We start from the raw sequence: 21,807 nt of genomic DNA on the forward strand, positions 1-21,807 counted from the left end.
CAATTCATCCTGTTATAAAGGGACTCTGAGTAAAGGAGAGGAAGAAGAAAAAAATGTAGCTTAGTAAGAATGGAGCACATCTAAATTATGACAAAATCATAATGGGCAGGCACTCAAAGGACTGTTTAAAAAAATATGCAATTTAAAATTTATCCTTAAAATTGTTTTTAAACACAGTTGCTTAATAGGACATACTGGCAAGAATATATATATATTATAATATAATATATATAACTTTTTTTTAAATATATGTATATATAACTTTTTTTTTCTATTTACACTCTATTGTAATTAACTATTTACTTATCTGGCTTCCTCATTATCTGACGGAGTAATGCATAATTAGTGATTTTCAATCTTGGCTCCACATAAGAATCACCTTGGATAGTAACCAAAATAGCCTGATATTGGCATAAAAACAGACGCATAGATCAATGGAACACCATAGAGAACCCAGAATTAATCCATGCCTATATAGTCATTTAATCTATGACAAAGGAAGCAAGAATTTACACTGGGGTGAGGACAGTCTATTTAATAAACGGTGTTGGAAAAACTGGGCAGATACATGCAAAAAATATGAAACTGACCACCTTCTTACACCATTTACAAACATAAACTCAAAATGAATTAAAGACTTAAATGTAAGACCAGAACCATAAAACTCCTAGAAGAAAATATAGGAACTAAACTCTCAGACATTATCCTTAGTAATATTTTTACTGGTGTTTCTCCTTGGCAAGGGAAATATAAGAAAAAATAAACAAATGGGACTAAATCAAACTAAAAAGTTTTTTCACAGCAAAGGAAACCATCAACAAAACAAAAAGACATCCTACTGAATGGAAGATGTACCAATGATACATTTGATAAGGGGTTAATATCCAAAATTTATAAAAAACTCATACACCAAAAAAACAAACAGTCCAATTAAAAATTGGTCAGAGGACATGAAGAGTCATTTCTCCAAAGAGGACAGACAGATGGCCAATAGACATATGGAAAAATGCTCAACATAACTAATCATCAGAGAAATGCAAATAAAAACCACAATGAGATACCACCTCACTCCTGTCAGAATGGCTATCTTCAATAAATCAACAAACAACAAGTGCTGGCAAGGATGTAGAGAAAAGGGAACCCTCATGCACTGTTGGTGGTATTGCTAATTGGTACAGTCACTATGGAAATCAGCATGGAAGTTCCTCAAAAAATTAAAAATACAACTACCTTATGGCACAACAACTCCATTCTCGGGTATTTATCCAAAGAAATCCAAACACTAATTCGAAAAAACATATGCAACCCCATGTTCACTGCAGCGCTATTCACAATAGCCAAGATGTCGAAACAACCAAAATGCCCATCAATAGACTATTGGATAAAGAAATTGTGGTATTGTGGTATGTATATACAATGGAGTATTACTCTGCCATAAAGAATGAAATCTTACCATTTGCAACAACATAGATGGACCTAGAGGGTATCATGCTAAGGGAAGTAAGTCAGACTGAAAAAGACAAGTACCATATGATCTCACTTTTATGTGTAATCTAAAGAACAGAATAAATGAGCAAACAAAAAGAAATAGATAGACTCATAGATACAGAGGAAAAACTGATGGTTGCTATAGGGGAGGTTTGGGGGATGTGGGATAAAGTGAAAGGATTAGAAAGTACAAATTGGTAGTTACAAAATAGTCATGGGGATGAGAAATACAGTATGGGGAATATAATTAATAATGTTGCAAAGACTATGTAGGGTGCCAGATGGGTACTGGACTTATTGGGGGGATCACTTCATAGGTTATATAAACCACTGAGCTGTACACGTGAAACTAATATAACATAATATTAAATGTCAACTACAAATATATATATATATATATATATATATATATATATATATATATATATATATATGCATATACATATAGTCACAGGATGTAAAGTACAGCATAGGGAATATAGTCAATGGTATTGTAATAGCTATATATGGTGTCAGAGTAGTAAACTGGGGGGAGTTATCACTTTATGAGGGGTGTAAATGTCTAATCATTATGTTGTTTTGCACACCTGAAACTGAAGAAAAAAAAAGAATCACATTGAAAGCATTTTAAAAATACAATGATTTAATTGGCCTAGAGGATGAAGCCTGGGCATTAATATTATTTCCAAGCTCCTATTATGATTCTGATGCAAAGTTTGGTTTAAGAATCACTGGTGCAGGGTACTTGTAGCACAAGCTCTGGCACCCAGTAGTTATTATAGAAATATTACTTGGTAATCATAAATGACATCATGAATATTTCCTCTATAAAACAAATAGTGTCCAGATTTTGACCTTCACAGGTACATCACCTTTTAATGAAGAACTTAATAAAGCAATTCACATCCTATGGATGAACAACATGCACATTTGTGCTGAGTTAGAGCATAGTATTTAGTTATCAACGCTTCAAAAGAACACATTTGGAACCATTCATTGCAAATATCTAAATGCAATTTAATTTTCACAATGGATTCTCTAGCAAATCAGTGAGCTTTCATGTTATGGGTACATGAATATCATTCTGTATCTTTAATTAATAGTAAGTTTGAGATGGAGCAGAAAAATGTGTGTGCTACCTTTTAATTGTGTTAAAGCAAAAATATGTGTTGTACCTGTGCATGTTTAAAAACTGATTTTTTTACCACAATTGTGCAGATTTTAACTCTGCTTTTTCTAGAAGTCCATTTTTTTTTTTTTACTAACACTCGTTATCAGGTACGTTTTGAATATGGCCTGTTCAGTGGTTAACTGTAAATGGTTGATTCTATCTGCTTTACTTTTGAAGTTCATCATTGAACATGTTTTGTATGAAGGTCAAAGGAGACAGTTTTTTCCATGAATTATCTTCTATCTTGAATAATTCTCCACTGAATCCATATCTACTTTTTAAAAGTGCCAATGAAAGAATATCTACCAAATAAGGTTTGTGTGGGAGCTGGGGAGGAATCTCACTTGTGTGTAATGGTACAATGAGAACATTTCCCAGGGTTCTGCTATTTATGGCAGGCCTCACTAGATAAATTACAGAAAAGAAATTGAACAAATTGGTGATACATACTGTATGTTCTCTGATAAAGTTGAATTTTCTAATTGACTTTTATATTTTTACTTACTTCTCATAGTCAGAAGTTTTATAAGAACAAGGACTATGACACTTCTATAAAAGAAGAGCCCACTGCATTCAACTGGCATCTAATTAAATACTTATTTAATTTATGAATTGAATGAGTGACAAAAACCTGTCCAAAGATTAGCATGGCAGAAAGGCTCATATCAGATTCTAATCAACACCTAATAAAAAAGATTTAAAGGTTCAGTGGATGCTAATCCCCGAACGGGATTATGGATCGAAATTATCTGGAGAACGTTTTGAAAAACATAAAAGTTTTAAGCCCAAATTCATATTTCTTGAAAGAGAACCTTGGAGGTGGTAGTGGAGGAAGAAATGATGGCAATGATCCCCTCCCTTCCTCCACGTGATTCTTATGTAGCCAACTGGGCAAAAGTCTGTGGTCAAGTGTTTGGGAAACACTGTATAATGGAATGTACACTGGACAAGGAGATAAGAAACTTGGGCTCTAATCAAACCTCTGCCACTGAAATGCCTGGGACAATTTACTTAACCTTGACAAATTTCAGACTCCTTAATGAAGCTCTTCATTTCTAAATAAATTCTCCAGTGCTTTTTAAGGTCCATTTTTACCTAATATATAACGATTCTACCAGTTTTATCTTTTATGACTTCCTAAAGTAAACATCTAAGAGGAGTAAAGAAGTAATAAAATTATTAAGTAAAATAGAACATCAAACTCTATCCACAAATAAAAAATCCCTAGCGCAAAACTAAACTGTGTGCAGCAGAAGGAATTTGCGCACATGAATACAAGTCTTTACATCTGACAGTCTGTCGTCTAGGTCATCTCCATCAATGGTCAACAAATTATTAATAGAAAACTCTGTGGCTGCTCATTGGTTCTTACCATTTCAAAAGTGTGTTACCCCCAAAGATATCTACCCCTTAACATTAGTACAAGAGATTTGCAAAAGCACACTTTATTATCGTGTCAGTCTTCTCAGGCACCATTTTGATGTTCTAATACATGCTTCTTCATTGTCAGAGAGCAAAAGAGTCTACTTCAGCAACTTTTAATTTCCTGATCTTTGGCTTTATTCATTACATATGTATGCTGTATTTATGCCTAGATCTATATTCCTGTATCTAATAGTACTTAACTAAAGTGCATAGTGTCTGGCACAAAAGAAAAACTCAAGAGATATTTGTTGAATTAAAAAAGAAGAAAGAGACAAAGGGAAAAAGGAGTGAGAAATAGAAAGAAAAGTTGGGCTTATTTCAATGAAAATAATGAAGTTTGCCAAGTTGGTGGACATCACATTCATCCATTGCCATGAGCTTACGAATCTTCTATAGGAATCGTGTTGGGCATGTACGCTTCCCTTGAATGTGAAAAAACATGACATTCAGCACAAGAACTTTCAGAATTAATTGTGAAAGGACTAGCTCACCTTTTTTTAAGCAGATGTTTTCATTGACTCGTTTTCCCTCCTTGTTGACATCTATTTTCATCCAGCTATGGAGGTATTTCTTACCCTTCTTGACCACTGCCTTGTTGCCTTGTTTCTTGAGAAAGAAAGAGGTATTTTCCACCTCAAGGAACCCTTCCTTCTCATAGCAAGTCCACTGGGGTGCCTGGGAGCAGTGGACAAAGATGGCTGGTCGGGAAGGACCACGAGAAGAATTGGAGATACCCAGGCACAGCACAGATTTTATATGAAGGAGCTTTCCATTCTCAGTCCACATCCACTGCTGGTTTTGGTTGGTCCCATTGCACAAGCCCAAGAACACTCTATTATGTTCGAAAAGGCACAGTTGTTTCTGGATATGGACAATCTGAAACCCCTCTGGAAGATGAAAAGCTCATACAGTACTATGTAACAAATTACAAGGCCCAATCAGAAAACAAAACAACCCATCCACAAATCAGCCAAGTAAAAATATGAGATTTACTTATCTTTTGCTACTGTTATCATGTCAAATGAATATTCCTAGATTCAACATATGTCACTTAAAATCCCAAGGCTGACAATGTAAAAATGTCAAAATGTCACACTTAGCTCCCTTTCTTTTACTTTCACATTGTTTAGGGAAGAAAACACACCCCCATTGAAATAATGAAAGGAAGCGTGAAAAAAACAAAACCATTTAGAAACTATGGTGTGATGTTTTAGTCCAATTAGTTAAATATGCTGAAGTTATGAAAAGCTCAGTTTCCTTTTTAACTGTTTTACTCTTTCCATTTCACCTCTGGACCCCACCTTAAAAAGTATCCCTTTTTGCAATCCTTAAGTTATCATTGCAATAAATATTTGTATACAGATTACATAGTTTGAATACAAATTTAAAAATTGGATGTATTTACCCCAGAATAAAACACTTTCCACCCTCCTAAGCATCCCCTCCTACCTAACAGCAACCAATGAAAGTATTGATTACCACAAACAAAAGTTCTTATCATTCTAGAGAGAAGCATTTCTCTGTTTTGTGACAATATCTACAATTTCCCCATACACACTAACAGATTAAAATATCAGGGTTTCTTGGTGTAAGAAAACTAAATATCCAATTGTTAAACATTGGTGTTAAAAAGTGAGATATTCAGGCTGAGAAACCATTTTCAGTGTGCTTTCACTTAATTTGCCCAGCTCTCCCATGAAAATATTCAGAACTTCCTGCCAAATAACAACTTCTAAATAAAACACATTGTAGTTCTTCATCCCCTTTGATTATATTTCTTGTATTTTCTTTAACTTTCAGACACAGAAACACAAAATATAGCCTAATTGGAAAAGAGCATGGAGAATGCCCCAGACTGTTATATAATACTAAAAAGTTTCTCCTCGGGATGCCTTGCTCCCTGCTGTAAAGATGCCATTTCAGGAAATGCTGAGGCATTTGGAAGACACGAGCAGGCCATTTATTTTCTTTTGGAGAATAATTTCAACAGTGTGGACAGAGTTGGCTCTTTTTAATTCCCCCTCCTCATCGTCTTTGGCTAAACTTCCATGGAGACCTGGCTCCATTTCTGCCTAGTTCAGACCCTTTTCAAAAGACAGAATCTCCTCTGCTGGCTGTTGGAGAAATACCTCGAGACACGGAGGCAGGCCCACTCACCTGAGTTCCCGAAGATCAAGCAGGTAAGAATCGCCATGTAAAATTCAGCCTCCATTTTCCACTTAACCACTGTTCATGCTTCGCTTGGGGGAAAAAAAATTCTCCCAGATAAGAGAAGCAAAGACCAGGGAAGGAAATGTGCCTTCATGGTGGGGGGAAAAGTCAGTGACGAGCACTTCCTCCTATTGAATTGTTTGGGGAAGTTTTACACCAGTGTCCTTTTGTCTGTTTCCTTAGAAAGAAGGGATTATGATTACCTCTTTTTTTTTTTTCTGTAGAAAAATATTCCAGCCTCCAGGAGCAGAATAAAATTCTGTAAGTTTTCTCTTACCATCCCATCGGCACAGAGCTACTTCTTAACCTCAAGAGGGAAGAAAAGAATCGTAATCTTAGATAATTGAATGTTCCTACAACATTACATCTCTTCAGGTGATGTGATTCTGCTGAATAAACACAAATCATGTGATTTATGGGGGGTCTGTGACAAGTGATATCAAGACATAAACATGTACTGCTCCTATAATGATATGCTGGGAATCTATTGAGGAAAACCACATAATGATGGCACTTCTAGATCATTATCTCTCAAGTGATGACAATAGGTATTACATTTGAGATAGTCATCTCCACTGGGGAGAGGCAGAGACTAAAATTAAACCCATCACATTATCTACTTCAGACTTCCCCCACAAGATAATAGCCTCTCTCCAAATAAGAAAAAAAGAACATGCTTTACTCAATATTTAGTATTAAGATTAGTTTATTGGCACTATGAAACAAAGTTAACATAGCTGCGTTAAAAATTCATATTTGAGCAAAACATCTAGTGTTTGCTGAGTGTAGTTTTTTTTTCTTCTTCTTCACTTTATTTATCTCTTGAGGATTCAAACCTTTCAGAAATTTAAGGATCTCCATGGCAGCATCCTTTTGAAGAGCCTCTGGAAATGTGACAGTTTACATCATTCCCAAAAGCAACTGCCTTTTATTGGGTGAGAGATTCCAGGTAGATAGCATATTCAAAAACTCCTCCTTAGTAAAAGAGAGACAAGTATTGAAAATTCTTGATATTTCAGAGTTGCTACAAATTGTTTTTCCCTTTTAAAGTAAAATGACTCACATTGTAGAAATACAGTGGATAGAGTTCTGGAGCTGAAACCACCTCTTTGCCCAATAATAGGGAATAAATACATATACACCCAAAGACAATCATTGTGCTCTGTAATTGCTTGATAAGAGGTATTGATAAATACATATTTAATAGGTAATATTATCAAGACACATTTTCATATAAAATAGTTACTGACTTTGATTTTTTTTTCAAAAACAAGGACTTATTTGTTAAAAATCCATTATCAATCACTTGCAACTTCAGCGGCAAGATTCTGGTAACTGAGAAAGGTAATAGCACTTAAAACAAGAACAGTGTTACAGCTGACAGTCCATTCACAAGACAGATTTTGCAAACATTAAAGCATCTAAACACATAATAGTAATTTCGTCAGCAGCTCTTCCAGTCATCATCTGATGACATATATCACTGAGTATTTCATACATACATTCTGTGTGGCAGATAATCAATACAGACAGAACAAAATCCTGCTTAGCTGTGTGAGAAATCTATCATACTTCCATCAGTATAGGACCTTCAAAATAATTTAGGGATGCTTACAAATGCATTCATATACACAAGGGGCCGGCAGTCTTTACTATGTTACCATCTTCCACAATCCATGCTACAGCTTGGCTTCAGGGCTTCTTTTTCCTTCAATTTCAGGAAGCTCCTTGTAGAAGCCTCAAGTGGGTAATTGACTAATCACCCCTAGAGATTGATGGTCTGGTGAATTTTCAGAGAATCACTGCACAGTTTCTGCCGAAAGTCTGCTCTCGTACAGACACAGAGCATGGTGCACAAATTCATACTGCTCACTGGTTTGGACCATTCCACCCCTGCAAGGAAGAGATAATACAGTAACTTCTTATTGCTAATATCCTGCAATCTCAAGTCACACAGAGACCACATCCAAGCTAGGGTGTTATGCCAAAGACACACAGAACAGGTGACCTGGTGATTCTTTGGTAATCTCTCTTACTTGTGTCCAAATCATCCAACTGGTGAACTTAATATGCTAGTGTACATAAGGATTAACATAGTGCCTGGTACACACTTGGCACTTGATTAATTTTACCTACATTCCATTACTGGGGATGCAGGATAGCCTAATGGGAGCTTGGAATTAGCCAGGCTGTCTGAGTTCAAATCTCTCCTCTGCTGATTCCTAATTGTGTGATCACAGACAAGTTCCTTAAAACCCTTTGTGCCTCAGTTTCCTCCTCTTTTAAAATGGGATAATAGCACCTATTTTATAGTATTGTCGTGAGGTTTAAATGAATTGAATGAATGAATGAAATGAATATCTGCAGTGATATTACTTCTTCGGTGCCTTATCATTCCTCTTATGTTAAAATGGTTTCTGCACTTGGATTAAAATTGATCGAAGAAGGTTTACCAAATAAAACTCGACTGTGAAATGGTGCTCTTTCTACACGTAAAAAGAACAACAACCTTGGAGTGGTCTGAGTATGTTAATGAAACAACCTCAGCATCTGGGTTGAGTGTGCTGGATATCTAAACCCAATAGTGGATGGGCCCTTAAATGAGTTGGAAAAAGGGAATTGGCTATTGCTTTTTCTCCTTTGGTATTATCATTATCATCACTAGTTATTCAGCATAACTTTTGCTATTGGATTAGTAGAAGGTAGCTGCCTTCAGTGAGAAATAAGGCTGCTTCTCATTATATTTTTATATATAAAACAGCTATCTCACATTTTGCTCTTTATAATAATGGTTCTCCTACTTGGCAAAACTACCAGACAGCAGTATAAATGCTACTTGTTTTTTCCTGCTCACTGAATAACAGCATTACTGCTAGTGACTATTTGAAGTTCTATCAAGTCTCCATAACTCTGCAATCATGCAACTAATTTTGAAATTATGTTTAGACAGTTCTTCCTAGTAGCTGCTGTTACCATTCAAAATGATTATTTTTAGATCATGTAAGCACCTCAACTTAAAAAAACAAGCTATATTGCCTCACTGTAACATGATTTCTGGTTAATGGTAATAACTAAAACTGGGCTTGTATCTATATTTATATACAATTTATATTGTCAACCTCTGTAACTAAAAACTTACAAGATATTAAGATTTCACCCTTCTAAACTAAGTAGTGATATTAAGCTAGTGAGACTTCACCCTTCTTAACTAAACTAAGCAGGTCGACATGATGCCAAAAAGATGTATTTGATAAGAAAAAAAGAGGTAAATACACAGCTTTCCATGACAGCCAATTTTTGGCAGAAGTATTTTATCAGTCTTTTCCCCAGTTATGTACATTTTGTTGTATTGAAGACAATCTTCTGGCCAAGTGTCCCTTGGTCATAGGTTGACAACAGAAATGGCCCGCTGAGGACGTGGTAACTCTTCCTCTTAGCTGCATGATAACATCTGCGCACACCTAAGAACATAGCAGGCGTCCAGAAGATGCTGGCCTTGACTGTGAAGCTTGAGAGATACAGCCACAGTAAATTTTAGGGCGGCCACAAGGAGCTCAGAGGTGCCCCCTTTCTTCTGGTATTCACACAGCTCAGGGAACCATTAGTCCTCCCGCTTGAGCAGCAGACAGTACGTGGAGCCTTATATGTGTTCCATCTCATGGGCTCTGTCTGGTCTGTGGACTTCATCTCACCGTTTACCTCACATTGAAGCAAGATTTTCCCCCTTCTGGTCTGTTCTGGGGAATACTGGTATTTACATGTGCTACTGATGAATGAACTGAGACGTTTAGGTTTTCCATAACCTTTTTACCCCAAATGGGTCAGCAGTGTGTTTTAATATTTGGAAAATATTTTCTGTGACATTCTGTTACCTAAGTCAAGGTTGTCTCAGACGATGAAAGTGGGGAAGACGGAGAAATAAAGTCATTAGCTAGCAAAATTCTTGCGCATTCCTGAAGGCTTAAGGAAGGCATAGAAAAGTTACTTTACTTCCCACTTAATTTGGAAAATAAAAGAATTAGCATCAAAGTGATCCTCAGAGATCATTCATTCCAATTGTTGACATAAGGTAGCCTTTCCAGAAGGGAGCAGTCTACACAGCAGATGGTCAGCTAGTTTCTGCTGGAAAGTCATGGGGTGAGGTTCCTTTAGAGGCAGCCTTTCCCAAAGCTGGCAGGAAAATTTTTGAAGACATCCGAATGAATCAGCCCCTCTCTAACTTTCACCCCATTGGTTGAACTGAAATAACCCAAAAAAGTCTTAAGGCTCCTCTTATAGTCACACAATAGCTTTCTAAATGTTGGAAAACAACCATCAAAGTCCCATAATCTTTTCTTCTCTAGACTAAACATCCTGTGATCACTCAACATTTCTATCCAGCCTGGTTTCCCTGTTACCAGTCTAGTCTCCCTCTTCTATAGTCTATTTGATCAAATATGACCTTCTTAGAGTGTTGTGTCTACTCCTGATGAGATCTAGTGAGTGGGAATATTTTCTCCCTTGAGCTGTACGTTATTGGACAATTAGTTTGCATTTGCAGGTGCACTGGGTGGTGAGATCCCACCGTAACCACCTGGGGCCTGGTACTCAGCAAGCATTTTAGGATATTGAGTGAAGGTTTAGGTTAATGAAAAAATGCAGGATTTTTTGAATGCGAAAGTTTCAGCTTTCTCCTATCCTGAACTTATGCTATTGAATTTTTGAAACTAAAGGCAGGACTTTCTATTTATTTCTGTTAATTTTACATCTTGGTTTTAGAACAATGTTCTTATTTACTAACATCACTGCCTTCCGTTTTTCACTCCCAGCTTTGTGTCTACCAGACATTTAACAGGCATGCCTTATACATCTTTTCGTTTGTCATTTAAAAAGGAGTAGAAAAAGAGAGGGCCAAGGTAGGGTCTTTATTGTAAGTAATTTGACATCATGTTATGTATTGTCGAATCCCATTCCAAAATTGTTTCCAACTAGGTTATAGGTTTTTTTAAGGGCAGGCATCATGTCACAGTCCTCTCAAATTTGCAACAGTGAAAAGCACAAGTCCTAAGTAAATACCTGTCACATCGGTTATCCAGGCCATGCCACTTTCATGTCACATGACAGCAGATAAACTCCAGGCTAAAATTAGGCAAAGGGCTTCCCATGATGCATTCACTGGTGGCTGATGCAAAGTCAGGAACTCATCATTATCATTTTTGAAGATGTTTAATAACTGGCTATTTGCATATGTAGAATACTCTGTTGATCTTTGTAAGAACTTGAAATCTAAGATTACCCTGGAGATTTTACTCAGTTTTGGGACAAATACAGTCTTTTTGTAGGTTGGCCATAGTAAAAAAACAAAAACAAAAACAAAAAACCCGAGAAGCTAATATAGTGCCTGTATACAAAATACACTATGGAATAAATGAATAGTGTTAGATTAATTATGGAACTCTCAGAAGAGCCCTATAATAATTCACCCTCCAGGAGAGATCTGACTTGGCCTCCAGGACTCTTTCAGGTCAGACAGGGCTCCATGGATTTGCTGAAAATCTGAATCACTGATGTAAAATTTCTAATGCAAGCTGGTCCTCAAAGGTAAGAAGCAGGGATGCTATTTTTTTTTTTTTTTTTTTTTTTTTTTTAACTTTAAAAGGTATCATCCAACTCCGTTTTAAAGATGAGGCACTAAAATAGTCCTTGATTTCCAATAGATCATAGCTTAAGCTCAATGAAGGTTAACATTTTAAAAGATTTCCCTATTGCTTAAGACGGTGTTTCAATGGAGAAGGCTTATGGGGCCCCAAGCATCTGGACCACCACCAGTCACGTAGCGTCCCAGATAGCACCACAATTGTAGCAAGGAGCCTCCTTCCTTGGAGAATCCCCTAGATACAAATCTGTTTTCCCCGGAGGTATAACACATTAAGCTACAATAGCTACCGCCCAGCAGGAGTTAGTTTATCAAAAAAGAGTAAGGTCATATAAAAACAGGACAAGGGAACCCAGTGAACTCTGAGCATGGTCATGGGTTTGAAAAGGTTTGTAATGCCGAGGTGTCAGGTTCATTACCATAGGGATCTAGGGAAAACACACCATACACTGTTGTCAAGACGAATCCTGTCTTTACCACTTACAAGCCGCTTTCGCTTATTACATCAGCTTTGTGGTATTCAGTTTTTTCATTTACGAAATGAAGAGGTAATAAAATGATAGTGCCTACCACCCCGCACTGTTGTGAGAAATAAATGGGACGATCCATTTCAAATGTTTAGCACACACACGAGCACATACCGACACCATATTGTTAGCTATTTTTCTTATACTGTTACTTTTGGTGCTATCTGGTCAAACAGAGCTGGACGGAAGGCCTTGGGATGAGGCCTTGGGATTAGGCCTTGGAGAACTAAGAATACACCTGGCAGAGAACACCATATTGCCCAGGTCGGGCAAGCCTAGATAGAAAGATCCAAATATGTTTCTGAATGTTAAGCAGCCTAGGAGTCTGCTGCGGTGGGGGCAGGTGATGTCATGGAAAGAGATGGGCGTGGAGTCTGACAGATTCAAATTTGAAAGCTTGCTTTTCAACCTGTAGCTTTATGATTTTGGACAAATCCTTCACTCCTTCCAGTTGGCATTTCTTCACTTATAAGATGACATTCATGATAAACTTCATTAGATTGTGAGGATGGAATGAGTCAGAGTATCTCAATGTCTAGTTGAAGGCTATTTACAGAAAGCCCGGGAGCCCAGGGTTCTCCAGAGGTGCCTGAGAGGCTGTGGCTGGCGGAGGAGGCGGTTGGGCTTTTGGACTAGCTCCTAATCCCAGCTGTGACCAGGGCAGTTCTGCTTTTATTCCTTTTCCATATTGATGTTTTGTGGAAGATTTTGTCTCTCCATTGTTTTGTTTCCCGTTGTTCACAAAAAAGTTTGCAAACCACTGGGCTGGCAGAGTACTGACCTAGTAAGGTTTCAAGTTTTGCAAGGTTTAAATGAGATAACCCATCACATGCTAAGCACAGCGGCTGTCACTTAGTAAGTACTAAAGAAATGCTGCGTATTCGTTTTCTTATTCTTTTGATAAGGGCTTAGCTAACACTATGTCTTGGGTCATCATGCACCTGGTTTGCTTGGCACAGTTCTGGTTCACTCCTGATGTCCTGGTGTAATTACTAATAGGGCAACCTTTCACTCTCAGAAGTGGCTTGGTTTGGATGATAAATTATTTGTCCACTCTTATTATGTCCCACTCCATATGGAAGAGTCATTCCGTGTATTGCAAAAATGGTGTTGGCTACGGGGCTCTGACTGCTTTGAGGCCACAGAATACGAACACTGTTTGAACAGGCCAGAGAGGGTTCAGATATGCTGCCCTTCCAGAAACATCAGACGTCTCCTATACCATTAACCCCGCCAAACACAAAAATCAGTGTCATCCCAGTCTCCATGCAGAGAAGCACGTAGCTATGTCAGCTGGGGGAAAACTAAGGTTAGAAGGGAAAAAAAAATGTAGTTTTTTCCCTTTGCTACAGGGAGGGTGTTTTGACACACACACACACACACACACACACATACACACACACACCCTCCATATACCCAGGAGAGAGATTTGGTTTTTAACATGTTAAAATTCTGACCTTTTGTGACTATTAACTCACACATACAGAGAGCAACAGCCTTTCCTGCGGCACCACCCAGAGCGTATCCGGTCTAATCAGTAGACAGAAGAAATTCTGCAGCAGTGACTCACTTCTGGCCTAACAATGGAACTTACGCTCCTTGGCTTTTTATTATTTTCAAATCAGGAATTCTTTTACTAAAATTTGGTACAGTAAATTTAGAACAAAAGGTGTGGACGTTAATGCGTCTCCTGGGTAAATCTCTGATCGCTTGGGCATGAGTGAAGCAAGCCTAGCTAATAATGTCTGCTGTGGTAACTCGGTGCCTTGGACAAAGGTTTCCCCGTGTTTTTATACAGATGTCACATCAAGGAGGGAGAACTTCACCATAAGTATTCTGACTGATTCTGACCAGGTATTTTGAATAGACACTTTCCCTGAAGAGCTGTGTTCCAACGTATTTGTAGGGCACAAAAGCCAGCACACGTCCAATGATAATTTAATGCATCAACCTATCTTGAGTTCTGGTTTTTGTTTTTTTCCTGTGTTTTTTCCCCCCCCTGAAAATTAGCCAGTTTTCTTCTGAACACCCAGGTTAACACTCAATTAACTCCCAGCTGAGAAGAAGGGAAAGGTTGTCCTGGCAACCACTTGGGAGATTCAGTTGGCATAATCTGTGTTACAAGAGGACTTCTTACAGTCTCAGGAACTGTAATGTCAAGTAAATCCATACCAATTTCTGGGGCTTGAAGTGTCTTTAAAATAAATAAACTGAAATGTTCAATTCCTGGTCTTCAAATGAGATCTTTGAAATTTACTAATTAAGGGATCTCTGTGATTAGTTGGGAAAGAAGAGGGATATGGATAAATGTAAATGTAGGGTTGATAAAAATTATACCAATAGGTAGAAATTTGAGCTCTGGAATCACTTAAAACAAGTTTTGGAAACAAAGAATATTTTTGGGACGTATATTAGCCTAGGAAACTGATGGCATGCATATTCCTCCTCTCAGATTATTATAGCTAAAAAAAAGACAAAAATCATCTAACTGAAGTGATTAATCAAAACATTTAAACAATGATATGACGCACACTGGAAGCATTTTTCTATCCTGTCTGGAAAGCTACAAGTCAGGTCTTTGGATGTCATTCCAATTAGAGGCCTCCAAGGTAAGGATGTACAAAGACAACTGCCGTTTACCACTGACTCTTAAACAGGAGGATTAGACAGACTGTTTCCTGTTTGGGGGGAAGAAAAAAAAAGAGAGAAGAAAAAGGCCTTAGGATCATATATTATTTTATGTGTTTCATTTCCAAAATTCTGTTTTCAAGTTCTTCCGGTGCCCAGAGGTGCCAAATGGGATTAAAAGAAATATGATGAGGAAAAAGTTGCCAGAGGTCAACTTGCAATGGAACATGGTCCTTTCCTCCCGGCCTAAATGTCTTCTGATGGTCACGTATTGCTCGTTAGTCATTCTTCTACAACATCTATGAGCATGTGAGCATTTTCTGAGTTTCCTTGGCCATTTTATTACTATGGATTATTATTATTTTTTTAAAGGGACAGGTGCATCTCTCACCCTCAATGTATAAATGACCTTCTGTCACTATCTCACATTAAGAAACCTTGTCATACAAATGCCTAAATGAATCTCTTGTAGCAGGAGCTAAATACGGTGAAAGCTCCTTGGTTTAGTTTTAATAGCAACTGGAATTCTTAATTAGGTGGCATAATCACAGCAATTTAGTGATATGTAAGATTGGGAGATTTAACATTAGTACTAATTAGTACACATTAGTACTAATGTTATGGGTCCTTTCTTTCCACCATAATTTTTGAAAATTGTTGACCAATGTACGGTATATATAGCAACCTTCCATTAACAAGAAAATGTGACTGAGCAAAATATCCCCCTTTACAGCCATGCTGGCCAATAAGAAGTTCATGGTACTTATCATATTCAGATATTAATAATAAGTGATCTAAACTGAAACCATTAGACATAAACAATTTCCCTTGGTTTATATAGCAACTAGCTCAGGGTCATTGTCAAAGGCAGGATTAGAATGTGAACTTCCTCTCAATTTTGTGCTTAACCCACTTGGGTCTCCACTCCAGAAAACAATAGCCTTTTGGGAAGCAAACAAATCCAAAATTTAGACAATCTTATTTGAGCAAAATTGGAAGTACTGTTCAGGGTATAAAAAAATAAAAATTGTGATGTGACTTTGGATATATCATTCATTCTTCTTAGGTCTTGGATTCCTCCTGAAGAATGAGATTTGTTCAATATTCTTAAGGCCAGATTTTTAATTTTTCATCCCTTTCCTAGTAGGTGTTTGGCAAATGTTATGATTGTCTGTTATTACCATTCCATTGTTCTCTACAAAAACAAAGGTTCATAGACTCAAAGAATGCAATAGCAAGAAATTTTAGAGAGCCAGTTGATTACTTCCTAACCACTGAATCCCAGGATGGAAAAGGCAACTTATTGGAGGGGCCCTTGATGCCACTTGTGCCCCCAGCATTAACAGTTGGCCAAATAAACACACATGCATATGCATCACTCATTGTTGTGAGTCACAGAATAAAATTAATTGATAAGCATTATGGTTTCCAAATTAAACTATTAGGTTGAAGTCTATGAAATACTTTACTATTAGAAAAGGGTTCCTCATACCCGAAGAGGTTGGGGGGCTACAATATCACCCGCCTGTCTTTTTACAAATGTATACCTAGAGGTCTAGAGTGTACAAGTGGTCACACAGGAAATGAGGGGCAGAGCCAGGATTAGCACCAAACTCCCTGACATCTGGTCTAGCGATTGCTGGCACCTCATGCTCTAGTAGCTGCCTGCTTACCTGTCCACTGGCCAGTGTTCAGACCTAATTGCCTGCTACCTACTTCATCTTTTCATTGAAAATGAACATCATGAAAAATGTAGAATGATCCATTCATGCACTTCTAAATAAAATACTTGTGGGTGCCTTGCACTGAATTTGAACCTCTACTTGGAAAAAAAGAAATCCTATTTTAATTCAAAATATGCTCAAAAGTATTATTAAAAGGAGAATCACAGTCTTATGAATCTGCAACGAGAACTGTAGCATCTATTAATAGAAGTTGCCCTAAAGCCAATAAAAATAATGTCTTGCCAGAGAATGAGAAATTCACCAAACGGCTTTGTCATTGTTGTTACATTGGAAATAGCCATTCATCATAACACACTCATCTCTAAACCGGGCCATTTGAAATTATTGCTAAAATGCAGATTTGTGACCTGAGTATAAATTGCTTGCTTTTGTCATGTTGGATAACAACAATCAGGCACTGTAATTTCTTTTTTTTTTTTAAATCAGGATTTTGATCCTGCCCAATGCTCATGCTTTTGACGTCATCATGAAACAAGCCCCATTTTAAGTATCCAAATCATGCCTTGTCTTTTTCTTTGTTGTTAGCTATGCCCTGGGCTTCTCAGAGGAAGCAGCCACAAGAGGTGGAAGCAGACTATAAAAAAAGATGGACGATATGCAGCCTTGGATCACTTGGACCAGGGGCCATTGTTAAAAGAGAGTCTGAAAGGATAGGGAAAGGCCTGAGGAGCTTGTACTCGGTAGAGGACAAAACCTCAGCTCTCTGATATATTGGCTCTCTTTTGTATCCCTTATTATACTCAGCTGCATGCTTCCAATTAGTCCCACCCTTTCCTTTCCCCTTTTTAATGGTTCCACCCAGGCTCAAATTCCTACGCCATCTCCAGTCTTCTCTTTACCATCAAACTTCTTGAAAAAATAATTTATATTTATCATTTTATAAATTCTTTTCCTCCCATTTAGATATTCTTTGAGGAAAGTTTGTTTTTTTGTGTGCGTGGTCAAATAAATGTGATAGAGTGCTTAAAGGAAGTTAAATGGGTTTCTAAGTTGGGGGACTTTTCAGATTCTTTAATGCATTGATACTTATTGAGAATATCCAAGTGGAGAAGGGTTCTAAGAAATACAGTTATATAATAGCTTTTTCTCTAACTTAATTGAGAATCTATTTTTTTTTTTTTTTGGTCTGAAAACAGTCTAAGAGAATTTGGGACTTAATTGGCCCTCATAGTTTAATTGGTAATTTAACTGTGCCCTGAGAAACACAGTCTGGAAAAGTATGTTAAGGAATCCATCTTTCTACACCCAGATGCCTGATGCCTGTTTCATAGTAAGTGTTCAGTAAATGTTTGCTGAATGAAGGAACATATGCACGATTCAGGAGCACCACACTGAGCAGAGATCTCGGGTGCCTGTTCCACAGTACACAGGACACAGGATTCAGGCCCATCTCTAAACGCCCATCCTAAAAACATGCCACCATGGGTCTGGCTTCGTGGGCTAGTAGTGTCTTGTGCACTCACAACCCCCGCAGCCCGCCCACCATGATGAGAAGGACCCTGCAGTTCGGTTAATACTCCACTGTCACTGTCTTGAAATAGTCAATAATTTTTTTAAAAAGGGGTCCCCACATTTTTATTTTGTACTGGGCCTCACAAATGAGGTAGCTGATCTTCCGGAGGCATCTCTCGCTAGAGATCTCCTGCTCCTTCGCTAAGCCCTGCCCCTCCCCAGTGCCCTGGAGTTGTCTACCAGTCTTCCCGACTACAGAACCTTAGGTATACCCAGGTTCTGGAGCCTTCTCTTCAATTCTTCTTCAGCAAAACCTACGTTCTGAACATATTGATAACGCAGAGAGTAATAGTCCCTTTAGCTAGCACGCTGGAAAGGATGGAGCATCTTGTTTACAAAGTGTTAATAGCTGAGAGGACAAAGTGTTACCTGAGCTCTGCTCCCATCTTTCTAGGTTCAACGAAATTAAAAAAGGAATGGTTCTTTTAGCAAAGGATTGGCTCTCTAAGAGTAGTATTTCAGATATTCAGTATACATAGATATTTTTGGCATCCTCCATAGATAGATATTTTGGGATGAGGTAACTTTCCCGTATCCCTCAAATGATACTCTTATGGCAACTGCTGACAATATCACTCTACCTATTCATGAAATAGATCTCATTCATATTAAACATTGTTTTAAAAATTATGGTGTTGTTGCATTTTTTTATATGGCAAAGCATTATAAAAGAGATATGTTTTTGTTAAGCAGTTTTACAATAAACCTATTAAAAAACCTGTTTGCTTTTATCTACAATTGTTGAATTCCAAAGAAATCTATTTTGCCATTTTCTAAGCTCCGTGACTTTGGGTAAATTGCTTGATATAGTGAATTCTTTGTTTCCACGTTAAAACAAAAAAATGAAGCCAAAGAATACCTCTTTTCCTACTTGTAGATTCACTTTGGGAGTTAAAGGAGACGTGTGCTTTGAAGACCATGTAAAGAGGCCATGATTAAATAAATACACTTGTGAATGTGCATAGTGCATTCTGAAATGTCTAGAAGACAGATCAAGAACTGAAGGCCAGGACAACCACAGAGTCTACATTGGGGATGAGTTTTGAAGAACTTATGAATGATGAAAACCTGTAGAGCCGAAAGGTGAACGTCTGGATTTTCTGAGGCCAGCATTCCCTTTACCGGCATGAATTAAGCATATGGTCAATGGTAACAGTTAGCTACAGATTTGAATTTTTAAAATGAGTTTGACAGAAAAAAGCTGAACGGAAGCAAGAAGGAAGAGGATGGAGGAAAAAGAAGTTGGATGGGGTGAAGGAAAGGAGGAAGGTTTCCTGTGCTGCTTTTCATAACAAATAGGGGCGTGCACAACAGAAGGAAGAGACAAGAAAAGTTAAACTGATGCTGATCCTGTGAAGGAAGGAAGGAAAAAGAAAAACCTTTCAAGGAAATTTTTAGGGAGACTGTTTCATAAACAACAGCTGCTCAGGAAGAATTTATATAGAAGGGATCTTGATTAATAAATCAGAATGATTTCGAGACACATATTGGCAGTGATTCAAATCCAGGGGGTGGAAAGCCCATAGGCTTCAGATCAGCAGAGAAGTTGGCTATGTTTTCAAGATCCTATCAGTAGTAAAAGGACAAGCCTTGTGGGAAGACCTTGGTGGTGGTGGAAAGCCAAGGCTAAATTTTTCTGACTATTTGCTTTAGGAAGGAAGGAACAGATAGAAGAGGCATTGTGATACGGTTTTAAAAAAATGTATTTGCGATTCCATTCAAAGTTAGAGGACGATTTGGTAGACTTGACAGGGTAATGTGAGTGGGAAGGGGGAACCAAGGTGGAGGTCAGGCTACAAAAGCAGGTGGGAGAGGTGGGAGATGGAAGGGTAAATAGGCAAGATTAAGAGTAACAAGAGCACAAGAGCTCCCCCCACACCTCCAAAATGAGCAAATCAAGCCATTGTTTTTTACTATCCAACTAGGGTCAGAGCAGATATTGAAGGCCAACTTGGTTCGCAGTAAGTTTAGATCCATGCAGGTATCTCGGGCTCATGGAGTTCCAGCATTAGCCCGTAGGAAAGGAGGGTACAGGGATAGAAACTAGAGTCCCTGTGGGATTTGGGGTCCCATGCAGGAGCCTTGTTATAGAAGCACACAGCAAGAGACCAAGGTCATTTCGGGAGCAGCTCCAACTGACTGGGTGCTGTCCCTTCCTCTTTGATGCAGGGCCCCTTACTGAATGATGGTAGATCCTAGAGTCTGACATGAAGCAATTGGATCCTATTCCGGCTGGAGTGGAAGGTACTGGATGGAAAGCAAGAGGGTTTCAGGAGACTAAGACAGCAATTGTAAGAGGAGAAAGAAAGATAATTGGAGCGGACCTTCTTATGTATAAAAAGAAAACATTTGTAGAAGCAATCACATGTGGGGTATGGGAAGGTGAAGGTGGGGAGGATAGAGAAAGGGAAAGAAACATACGCTAAGTGTTCTAAGTATGTCACAGGTGTAATCTCATCTTAATGTCACTGAAACCCTGTGGGGGTAGATTATTAGTTCCAGGTTACAGATGTGTATTCAGGTTTCTTGCTACAGATAGTGATAATTGGCTAAACTTGGTTGTACACTTACTATGTAAAAGGCACTTTATAGGTTCTCTCTTAATCTTTACAACAAAAAATAGGAAGTAGTACTATTATTATTTCCATTTTCCACATGAAAAAAACCGCGGCATGGAGAAGTCCTGTAACTTGCCCAAGGCCACACAACTAGAAAATGGTGGGAACCAGGATCCAAACCCAGGCAATCTGTCTCCAGTGCCCAGAAACTTAACCACCATGATTAAGTTAAGAGACAAACAGAGGGAAGATATGCTTACAAAAACTTAGAAATTATTATTTAAGAGGAGACAAGGACAGACAGGGATGGGGAGGGAAAGCCTCATCCAGAAAGGAGAATTTGAAAGTTTAATTTTTAGCGCTAGGAGAAACTTTATTGATAATTTTAATAATAATGAAGATAATACCACAATGAAAATTTATTGAAGGCTTACTATGAGCCAGACTCAGCTCCAATGAGATATATTATCTCATTGAATTTTCAGAACCATCCTTTTGTCTCTTATGGAAATCCCAGGACCTAGAACATAGTAGGTGCTCAATAAATATTTATTGAATGAATCTTAAAAGGTGACTCTACAGTGTTACTTTTAGGAAACTCTAGGTTGTAGAACAAAATCCCTCTTGTTTTATTACCTCACAGCATTTCTTTGTCTGAAATTATCCTATTTTCTTCTTAGTTTGTTTATTATCTCCTCTCTCTCTGTCTCTGTTAGCATGTGCCCTCTAGGAGAGCAGAGCCTCGCTCATCTTGCCTAATGCTGTACAAGGCTTTGGGCAGGAAAGTGATGAATAAATATTCACAGTATGAATGAAAAAGAGAACCCAGTATTGTAGCCTTTCAGAACAACTCTTCCACCACTATAACACATTGAATTCCAGAGCAGAGATGCAGGCCGCTCACGTA

The 21,807-nt window shown here is 38.0% G+C and overlaps 2 protein-coding genes across 8 annotated transcripts in view; both read right to left on the reverse strand.

Annotated features, from left to right (window-relative positions):
• Window positions 1-6,378, reverse strand: part of PTPRB (protein tyrosine phosphatase receptor type B) — a 118,383-nt gene extending 112,005 nt beyond the window's left edge. For 2 of the 3 annotated variants that reach the window (XM_074325419.2, XM_019748966.3), the window contains exons 1-2: window positions 6,242-6,378; window positions 4,576-4,971 (exon numbers count right to left, since the gene is read on the reverse strand). In XM_074325419.2, the coding sequence (XP_074181520.2) occupies window positions 4,576-4,971; window positions 6,242-6,296 (451 nt within the window). In that variant the 5' untranslated portion in view covers window positions 6,297-6,378. The remainder of the gene's footprint in view (window positions 1-4,575; window positions 4,972-6,241) is intronic. The other variant, XM_088800758.1, reaches the window with a different exon arrangement.
• A 605-nt stretch (window positions 6,379-6,983) lies between these two features.
• The window catches only part of PTPRR (protein tyrosine phosphatase receptor type R), a 245,914-nt gene continuing 231,090 nt past the window's right edge, over window positions 6,984-21,807 (reverse strand). For all 5 annotated transcript variants that reach the window (XM_019748998.3, XM_074325415.2, XM_088800759.1 and 2 more), the window contains one exon: window positions 6,984-8,188. In XM_019748998.3, the coding sequence (XP_019604557.1) occupies window positions 8,095-8,188 (94 nt within the window). In that variant the 3' untranslated portion in view covers window positions 6,984-8,094. The remainder of the gene's footprint in view (window positions 8,189-21,807) is intronic.

This window comes from Rhinolophus sinicus, chromosome 1 (assembly GCF_057876585.1).
Source record: "Rhinolophus sinicus isolate RSI-liver-muscle chromosome 1, RSI-T2T, whole genome shotgun sequence".
NCBI lineage: Eukaryota > Metazoa > Chordata > Mammalia > Chiroptera > Rhinolophidae > Rhinolophus > Rhinolophus sinicus.